This window comes from Humulus lupulus, chromosome 2 (assembly GCF_963169125.1).
Source record: "Humulus lupulus chromosome 2, drHumLupu1.1, whole genome shotgun sequence".
NCBI lineage: Eukaryota > Viridiplantae > Streptophyta > Magnoliopsida > Rosales > Cannabaceae > Humulus > Humulus lupulus.
In genome coordinates, this window is record NC_084794.1 from 288,441,610 (window position 1) to 288,452,532 (window position 10,923).

General features: G+C 29.9%; 1 protein-coding gene across 1 annotated transcript; it reads left to right on the forward strand.

The window, feature by feature from the left end:
• The first annotated feature begins 7,955 nt into the window (after nucleotides 1-7,955).
• On the forward strand, nucleotides 7,956-9,605 carry LOC133816770 (uncharacterized). The gene is made up of 2 exons (XM_062249090.1): nucleotides 7,956-9,035; nucleotides 9,133-9,605. Exons 1-2 carry the CDS (start codon nucleotides 8,250-8,252, stop codon nucleotides 9,433-9,435), a joined length of 1,089 nt encoding a protein of 362 aa, XP_062105074.1. The 5' UTR covers nucleotides 7,956-8,249; the 3' UTR covers nucleotides 9,436-9,605.
• Nucleotides 9,606-10,923: the final 1,318 nt, after the last annotated feature.

Below are 10,923 nucleotides of genomic sequence, written 5' to 3' on the forward strand. Positions count from 1 at the left end.
TCTTCCTTGTTTTTTCACCAAATCAGCCAATCCCATGCTTAAAGCTTCAAGCTTAGAAGAGAGACGTGCGACTTGGGCTACAACAATGGATTCATGACGCCCTGGGCTGGAGATGGCTTGGGCGACGGTGACTTGGAGACGCGGAGGCATTGACGGACGACAAAGGTCAAGGTTTTGGGTCTAGGTTCTTTGTGGCATCAACGACGAAGGAACATGTTTTGGACGCCGGGTATCGACGATGAAAATTGGGGTTCTTGGTCAAAAATTTGAAGTGAGTAGCTCCTCTTTGTTGTTGTTCATTTATTTTTTTTCTACATTTTTGGATTATTGTTATACAAATTTGATTTTGACTAGGATCTATTAATGTGATTTTATGGTGGGTTGGTTAATTTGATATTGATTTTGATTAATTTTCATTGTGATTTTTATTGCATTTCAATTTGAGTTTAGGTTTGGTTTAGTATTGCTAGTTTTCTTTGTTCACTATTGAGAAAATTTTTGGGGAATTTTGTTTTGTTTTCTGGGTATTTAAGCTATTAGAAACCTAAAGTTCATTATTGGTAGAAATGGAGGAAGGGGGAGAAGAAAGTGAGGGAGAGAAACAGAGAGAGATATCAAGAGAGAAAAAATTAATTATATATTTTGTATATTTTTCTTATTTTTAAAATCAATTAATAAAATTTGAACAGAAATTATGAAGTTGACGAATAATAACATGACAAGTGTCATCACAATGATCCTTATTAATATTTAACGAAGCTGATGGTGACAGCTACAAGAAAAATGTAACTTTGGGTGGTTTTACAATAATTTTTTTTTGGGTATATAAGTGTATAAACACGAAAATATTGGATATTCATGCTGTAAATAACCCTAAATTTAATTTATATATTTTTAAAATAATTTTACACCAAATGAATCATAAACAACCACATGACTATTTTGGTGAGAGCTATACTGGGGCTAGCAACACGAGCCACATTGCCCTAGATATTTTTTAAGGTAAAATGATTTCCCTCCAATGTAGCCCGCCTAATTTTTTGTGCTCTATAGGTTACCTAATTTTTTGGCTGAATCAGAAAATGTTGACAATCATTTCTTGTCAGAAAGCCAAAACATATCGATCATAAAAAAATGGCACATCTTTCGAGACGACACAAACAATGATAAACACGATGAACGAGTGATCTATACGCTCAAATTACCAACACAAAGTTAAGCAGACATCAAACATAGATTATGTGCTTGTTTGTTTGGATGATGAATGCAAATGGTATATTTGTTCTTTCAAATTAAGAAATACAAGCTTCTACAAGGTACGGAAGTTTGAGTCAGACCATACATACTTCTTAAACAAACTTGTTTCAGACCACCCATAAGTGAAAACAAGTTTATTAGTGCATGCATCAAACATAGGCTAATTGATCCAAAAATAATGTTCACACTGTTGTTTTTTATTGATCAAATCAAAGATTATACGCAGCGGAACAACAATCAAATTGTTAATTTAATCCCATAAGATTTCTAGATCTACATCTTCACATGCATATATATATATTGAATCAAAGACATGAATAGAAAAATTACCTCAGGTCCTTCCTTGCTTCTATCTTTTTGTATGGCTAATCCTTGAGATCTCACACCAAGATCTTCCAAAATGTTCTCAGCACACAAAGAACGAGTGTGGGCTCGCTATACAAACAATAAGCAAAAAACTATTTATCAGATGTTCTCAACACATGAGATCTGATAAAGTTTGGATCTAGGTTTTGTGAATAACAGTGAGACTTCTAGATATTTTTCTATCCCTGAAAAGTTACGTTCTGAAAAAACTGATATCTTATAATTAATATATCTAATATATTAAAATAAAATCTTAGTTATTTTAAACAATTTGAAAATAACTAATCAGTTATCAGATTTTTGTTTAAATAATAATATTTTAATCAAATTACAATATCTCATTATTTATTTAATATTTAAATAACTAAATGTGGAACCTAGAAACTAATTACAGTCTCTTATGTGTGTAGCACAGTGACTGTTGTTGAACCCAAAATGGGTATGTTTTAAAAATTTATAACTCGCAAGTGCACGAATCGTTTCGGAATATAATGTTCATGTAAGTACGAGGTCGAACCCATGAAAGTTGACTAACATCAAAAGAAACTATTTCAAACAAAGCAAGAATATTCTAACCTAGTTCCAAATATTTGATGAGATTTTGTTTTAGAAAAATAAAAGACAAGTAATAAAAAGATTTAAGATTAAATAAAAAAATAGTTTTCAAATGAGATATGTAAAATAAGATTATTAAGATATTAGAATCCACAAAATGCAAGTTCAATAGTATTTATAAGTATATTGATTCCCAAGTTTAGATATAGTTGAAATAAATCACACTATATTTTTTTCAAAATACATTTTCTATTCAAGCACAAGTTACTTTAAAAAATGTAGGATTTTTCTTCACTTATATAAGATATAATTTCTAAGCATTAGTTGTGTTACAAGCTAATGAAACTATAAAAAATCAAAGAGATTATGTTTAGGAAAAATATGATACTTATGCTCTAAGAATTAGATGTGAACAATTTAATGAAAAACATTTAATCAAAGAATATCATATTTTTGCATAATGAAGAACTAAGTGTAATATGTTTTAACAATCAACACTAGATGAAAAATGCATATCTTTGATAGAAAAATCCATAAACAATGTTGTACTAATGGGAAATCAACATACAACAAAAAATACTATCTAGTTACATTTTGCTTCATCATCATCTTAATAACCTTTGAAAAAGATTAGAAGCTTATAACTAGATAAAAATTACAAAATAACATACTTAACATGCTCTTCAAAAGATGAAAATGGTAGAGAGAAAATAGTGAAAAAAATAGAGAAAAATATGTGTAGAAGATGTTGAAAAGATGAAGAAGAAGAGCCCCCCAAATGGTCTTACAAGACTCTATTTATAGGCAAAATATGGAGATTAAATTAATCAAATTAAAATAAATAAATTGATTAATTTAATTGTGTTGGGAAGTGGTATTGGGAAGTGGTAGGATAAATAGAGTAAGTGTAAGAGTTTTGGAAAGATGAAATGTTTGGTTGGGTAAAAGATTAGTGAAAAGCTAGGGTAAAAAAATAAATTAGGAATGTTTATTTAGGTAAGAAAAATAGGGAAGAGTGAATTGATATTTGAGTGAAAAATATTGAGAATAAAAATGTGAGTTTTGGGACTTTTTGTGGCTGTGGTCTTTGGTTGGGTAAAAGATTGTGGCTGTCTTGGGCCGAACTGGGTCACGGCTGGGCTTTGCTGGAGCTTCAGGCGGCTCATGGGGGCTGGAATGCTTTGGGCCAAGTGGCAGGCGTGAGGTTGGTGAATGAAGCTGCTGGAGCTTGCTGAATGTGGTGGATTGGTGATATCTGAAGGAAAATGGGTGGTCACGTTGGGGTGATTTGGCTGCTGAAGGCGTGAAGACTCAAGTGTGCTGGGAAGAGAGGCTGCACGTGGAGGCTGATGGCTGCTTAGAGGTGGGCCGGGCCTGGGCTTCGGGCCTGGCTGGGCAGTGGGCCTTGACACTTTTAATTCTCCTCTTTCAGTTTTGCCATTTTTTCTTTATTTTCTTTATTCTCCAAACACAACAAAGATACAACATAATTCCTACACCATAAAAAAAATTAAATCAAATAACAATCAAATATTTTCACTTATAAATAAATCATATTAATTATTTGAAAATACTTAATTAAAACTTAATTTAATTTATCAATAAAGATCAACAAAATTGCACTTTTATTTTACTTCTAACTAAACTACATTAATTACACATAATTTAAACTACAACATATTATAATAAAATATCTAAAAATCTAAAAAATTACAATAAGACTAATAAATGTAAAATTACTTAAAAACTTAATAAATCAATTAAGAACTCAAGAACTAAGCAACAATTATCACATAAAAGTGGTAAAATAACTCTATTTTGTAGAGTTATCAACTGTGTGCTACACGTGTACCACATGCCAATGATGACATGTGATTTTTCCCAATTTTTATTATTATTTAAATACCAAAAATCCCAACAATAAATTAATTATATTTTTGTTAAATCAAATAATTATGTTTGATACATAGAAAAATATTTTACTTATCACATAAGTCCTTTTTGCCCATTTTTGTATTTATCTTTGTCAGTGATTGTTTGAGCCATTCAGAGGACCATGGACCTATAACATTAAGCTCCAATAAATAAACTAAATAATTAAACTTTTTAATTATAATAGTTAATTTATTAATTCTGATATTACTCCACCATAAATTCAGAATTGCACTCTTTATGTTATAGATATACTTTTACATAAATATTTTCTTAAGTCGTCCATTGATATAACCATCTTACAATAGTTCAACCCTCTAATTAATTAGTTCATAAATTAGAATGGAAGAATTACCATTTTACCTTTCTAATTTACTTCTTATTCCTTAAGTACCATTAATTCACTAGTGAATAATTAATCTATAATCTAATTATAGATTTGAGCTCAAAATCATTCAGTTCCAGAATTAACCCTTAAGGGAACTAATATACGATCCGTTAGGAAAGATTAGATTCCGTATTGTTGATACATATTCCCAACCATCCATGATATTAAATCTCCAAAACAAAAATTATTAGCCTCATTCTCTGAAGAGACCTTAACGAATTAATCAAAATATTTGATAAACATGAACAGGAGTTCATGAGCACTCAGGATTTAGGTTGATCTATAAATGATCATCAGTTATGATATGAATTACAAGTCTTTATTGTTAAATGATTTTTTGGATAAAGACTTTAATTCATATCGGTCCATGTCATATATAATCATATTATATAAAACACATTTACCGAGATGTCTTACCACATCAATAATCCGAATCTAGATTATTTGTATCATTATGATACTCAGTAAACCGTACTTACAACTCCAATTAAATAATTCCATAACTTTAATTTGTTGTTGTTAACTATTTTTATTCATTCATGTGATCTTAATTCTCTCGTACTAATACAAGATCACATCCTCAATAATGAATATAGAATTTTTCTGATATTTACAAAATTATTCAAACAATAATTTAACAATCTAAATATAACAATAATAATAAATCATTGTATTTATTTATTCACAGAAAAACAAATGTCTTTACATGTTTTTAGGATACACTCCTAACACACACCCCGAGATATTGTTACACACAATTTCAATATTTGTATAATAAAACAAAAAATGAAATAAACAACTACAACTACAACTTTTATTTTTTATTATGTTCAACCCAACCAAATCGTTTATTTTTTATGTTAATTTTTAATAATTGTTAATACATTTTTTAAAAAGGTTTTGGTTTTCATGTTGCATTCAAATATTATAAATGAATAGGTTCATCACCATGCTAATGTTTATAAATATCAATTTTTTGTTTATTTTTTAATTACATTATGTTCAACGTTTTTGTTTATGAACATTAAAATCCAGATTTCTATTTGAGAAGATTTGTACATGCTTACAATCATTATAATAATATACATATTTAAAAAAAAAAAGAAAAAACATGATGAACATAGATATAAACAAATAGACAAACAACAAAATTGGAAAAAAAATGGACATTAGTATTAAAGGAACCATACCTTGTCGTGAAAAATGGTGAAATCTAGTTTATTTACTAATATGCATGACCGATTACACCCTTATCATGATTTTGAACAGATTACAAACAGTTTTGAAGAAGAATATACATTTTTGTTTAATTGTGTCTGATCGGAAATCTTGAACTAGTAGCCTTGGTATATTCAGGTTTTCAGGTGAACGTTTTCTGCAAAATAAAGTTCAAATTTTGAATTTGGGCAAAATGTTTTGGTTGATATTAGTTGTAGCTGTTTATTTCATTTTTGTTGCATAATATATAGATACATATGGTAAGTTATTGGGTATAACTAACAAATATAAAAGGAAAGTTTTATTTCTATGCAATTAATAGAATACTAATCTTTTTAATTTTGGTATACATTTTGTATTGTTATTATAATAAGAATATATGATATTATTTATGTATATCATTTTATAGGGAAAATTTGTTGTAGGGGCTTCAAAAAGATCCTCACCAGTGCGATACTTGTGTATTCCCGCCCCGTGAATAGTTTTCGGGGTGGTTTTTTTATATGATTTTGTATATTGTAGTTATTTAGAGCATCCTGCAAATTTTCAGAAAATTCTGAATAAGTCACAATGTCGAAAACTATATTCAAAATAAGTTGTTGTAAGCGTGACTAATCATTTGTGGAAATTAGATCTGGTACCCATTTTAAATGATCCACTTTAATTTTTACCTACTATTTTTAACTCTTATTTTAGTACCAAAATTTTCAATTAATGTACCCATTATACCCCTTTAATTACATGTTTTTTTTTCTCTCCTTAAACACATTATAATTAGATTGCATTTCCAATTTAATTATAATATGACACATATAATACACATTACAACAACACTTAGAACCATGTGCTCAAATAAGGGTAATTTAGGAAGTCTCATGATAATAATGGGTAAAGTTCAACTAAATATATTAAGTGTCTAATTTTAGTTAACTACTCCTAAAAATAGGTAGTTCTCAACTTTTCTCTAATAATTTTATAAGGGAATTTGTGGCGAAAATCATTAAGTAGTCTGAAAAGTTGTACTTAAGTCACTAAGTAGTTTTTTTTACGGCAATAGTCAATAAGTAGGTTGAAAGGTTGCACTTAAACCATTAAATAGATTTTTCGATGGCAAAAGTTAGTAAGTAATTTAAAATATTACACTTAAGTGACTAATTTTATCTAATTTTACAAAAATCATATTTTATACTAATTTTATCTCAATTTTAATTTATTAATAAAAACATAAAAATATATAATTCTAACATTGAAAAATTATTTGGAATTTATTTTACAAATAAAACAAATCAAAAGTTATAACATGAAAAATTATTTAATTTTAAATAAACTAAGTTTGGATTCAATTTAAGTTGTATTACTTTCTAAAATTTAATTTAACTAATATTGAATAATATTTGTATATTTATTTTTTATTTTTAAAAGAGATTTTATTTATTATATTGATTTTATGAATATATATTTTTAGACATTTATTGATTAATTAAAATCAATATAAAATTTGTGTAAAATGTGACTTTTGCAACAAAAACAACTATTTGGTGATTTAAGTGCAACATTTAGACTATTTTGTCGCAAAAGAGAAACTACTTAATGACTTAATTGTAATATTTCAGACAACTTCTTGACTTTTGCTACCAAAAAAACTATTTAGTGATTTAAGTGCAATCTTTTGAACTACTTAATGATTTTTGCCGCAAATTTTTCTTTTTTAATACGCGTGAAAAACAATATGTTAGTTTTCGGCAGGGTAAATTATTCAAAATTTTGCAAGATGTTCTAAACAACTACAATATACACGGTCATAAAAAAATCAGCCTAAAAACTATTCACAAGTCTATAACACAAAAAAACTCCACCGATGAGACTCTTTTTGAAACCCCTATAGCTAGTGATGCATACGGGGTGGTGAATTGGCAGGGAGTGCACCCCCGTCCCCGTCCTCATTTATATTTTTAATTTCCATCCCCACTCCATTCCCCGTCGGGGGCGGGGTGGGGAATCCATTTATTTAAAAAAATAAATTTTAAAATAAAAATCGTAAATTATATGTAAATTAAAATATTGCACAATAATTATTATTTAAAATATTAAATATTATCTAAATAAAATTTAAAATATTAAAAAAATTACTACTATATTACAATAACACATAAGTAAAGATATAAAATACATATAAAATATTTAAAAAATATATACTAATTTAAATGAGTCCTGTCGGAGTGGAGAGTGATATCCCCACTTCGGCGCATTTAACATTCGATGATTGAAAATCAATATCATCCCGCCCCGCTCACCATTTAGACAAATACTCCATTAAAAGTGGGTCCCTACGGGCCACATCCCATGAGAAAATTGTGCATCACTACCTCCAGTATAATCCCCAACTCAATACTTTAGTACCCTAATAAAAAAAAGCCCTATTAATGACTCCATTTCAAAAAAAAAAAAACTTAAATAACTTTGACGCATTTTTTTTACAAGAAATAATTTATTGACGTGTTATGTATGACCCACTCTATTCGACGTGGCGTCTATGTCTCGCACCGGTGTGTATATAAAGCCCCTAAACCCATATGAAAGCTCAACATTAACAGTTATCATCAAGTTGACGAGAAAAATGGGAGAACCTCTGCTAATTCAAGAACCATACTCAAGGCAACACCGGAATCCACTACTCGATCAACGTCCCGAAGAGTCATCAATGGAGGAACCCCTCGACTTCTCAGCTCTCCGCCTCGAGAGCTCGCCACCAACCATCCCCCACCAACCCTGCGCTAACTGCGGCTTCTCCGGTTCCGGCTCCGGCTCCGGCTCTGGCTGCACCACAGACCACTCCAATTCTGGCTCCGGTACCCTCAAACGACCCTTGCCTCCTTCCACATCCTCCTCCACCTCTCTTCTTTGTCCTAGTTATAATGATCCCCAACCCAAACCCAAGAAGCTGTTTCTTGACCAGAACGACGCCTCACCCTCAGCCGCCGACCACCCACCTCTATTGTTGCCGGAGGATCTCTCCGCTCCGAACCCTTTTCTCCTTCGTCGCTGCGTTTCCGATCCCTACCACGCTCCACCGGCACCGGTGCCAGCCGATTCTTTTCGGGGTTCTGACTCTGGCATTTTCTCGAACACTTACAGTTCTCCTCAGAATGTGATCAAGACCAATCCCACCACCAACTCCCTCACGCCTTGCTCGGCCCCGCTGCCTCCTCGGCCGCCACCCATTCTCCGCCGCTGCGTCTCGGATCCCACTTCTTCTCCATTCAAGTCCTTTTCACGTACATCGAGCTCCAGCGACTTGGAAAAGACGCCCAAACCAAAGGTGTTATTTTTTTTTTATTAAAATGAGATTTCTTGAATTTTTTTTCTTCTTCTTTTTGAATAAATTAATACAATTCTTGAACGTGTAACTTTGACAGAAGCTGGGAAAAATGTGGGATTGTTGGAAAGAGATGAACTCGAAGATGGAAGAATTCATGAGCGAAGAACTAGAGGAACAACAAGCAGAAGAAAACGACAATGTTACGTATCAGAAAAACGACAATATCATCATCAAGAACGACGTCGTTGCGAATGATGAAGATGATTCTGAGATTGTATTTGAAGAATCATTGAGTGTGGAGAGAAAAGGGGAAAGCTTGACTGTTCGCTTCAACTGTCAATGTGGAAGAGCTTACGAGTTTCTTCTTCCTGGAGGCAACTGTTACTACAAGCTCTTGTAAACAACAATATACCCATTTTTCTCTTTACAATTTTTTCACTTTATTTTTTTTTTCCTAAAAAAAATTCAGAAGACATATATACCCTATATAGTTTGTTACATTTCTTATTCTTTGTAAAACAAATATAAATAAGGAAAAAAAAAACTTTTAAGAAAATTTGAGCACATTAATTTTGCATTATTCAATTGTTTTTTGGAAAGGGTGAAAAGCTATTATATTAAGTGATTTTTATGATATCTTGGGTTTCTAATTTTGGTGGCACATACATTAATATTTTCCATGCAAAAATAAATATCTAATTCTTTTTAGGGAAAAAAACAAATAGAAAAACGTGAGTATGTCTGAATTTGTTTGATATTAATTTTGTCGTTTTATGCACTACTGTTCTAAATCTAAATGTATCATGTAACATATTGTTCTAAAAGACTTGTTCATATGTTCTCAGTGTCGTTTAAGCATTACATTGTCGTTTATAAGAATAAACTATCGTCTTTCAGGCCCTACAACACAGTCAATGTGCACGAACGATATCAGAGATGGGTTAGTGTTCTTAAGATCTTCCCAAACTCTAAGCTTTGTACAAAGAAAATGTACCAAATTGGTCATTCTCTGTTAGCATCTTAAAGCATTCACATCTTTCTTCTATTTTTTCTTCAAAACACATTACTAAAATTCTATATTTTTTTATTTTACATCAAATTTTTGCATTACATCATTTCTCAATTTATTTAGGTTTCCTGGCAAAATGAATTATTTTTAAATTCATTTTGCATTTTAGTCTAGTTTTAATAATATTTTGCAAAATGATATCTCATAGTTTAGATAGATAATCGAAAATTTTAAACAGCTGGTCGAAAATTTTGAATAGCTGGTCAAAAATTTTAGACAACTAGTTAAATTTTAGAGAGAAACCGTTTTAAAAAAAAATATCACAAATAGATTAGAGTGTAAAATCTGTAAAAGAATAAAAATCTAATAAATTTGGAGAGTTAATGAAAGAAAGAAAAGTTAATAAAAAAATAAAAAAAATACTTAGAAGGAGCTGAGAAAGATATAAAGATTAGAGAAAAACACTTTCTTACGTATTTCAAAATTTATAAAGAAAGCTGCTGTGAAGATTTATATGTAAATATCTTGGCGGGAGTGGTTTGACGTCTCAACTACAACTACTGTGTAAGAACACTTTTTAACGTGTTCTATTTCATTTTTTAAAATACATTTTTAAAACATATATTTTTTTATTTTATTAATAATTTTTACATTATATTATACATCAGTTTTTTTTTATTTTTTTTTCTATATATTATTTAAATATTATATTTTTAAATATTTTCTATTTATTTTAAATATTTTTCTTAACTATCAATAATATCCTTATGTCTTTTAATATTTATAATATCTACCCATATATTATATCACATAATTAGATTATAATACTAGATACAAATAAAGTACAATGTAGATTTACTTGATTTTATTTATAGAATT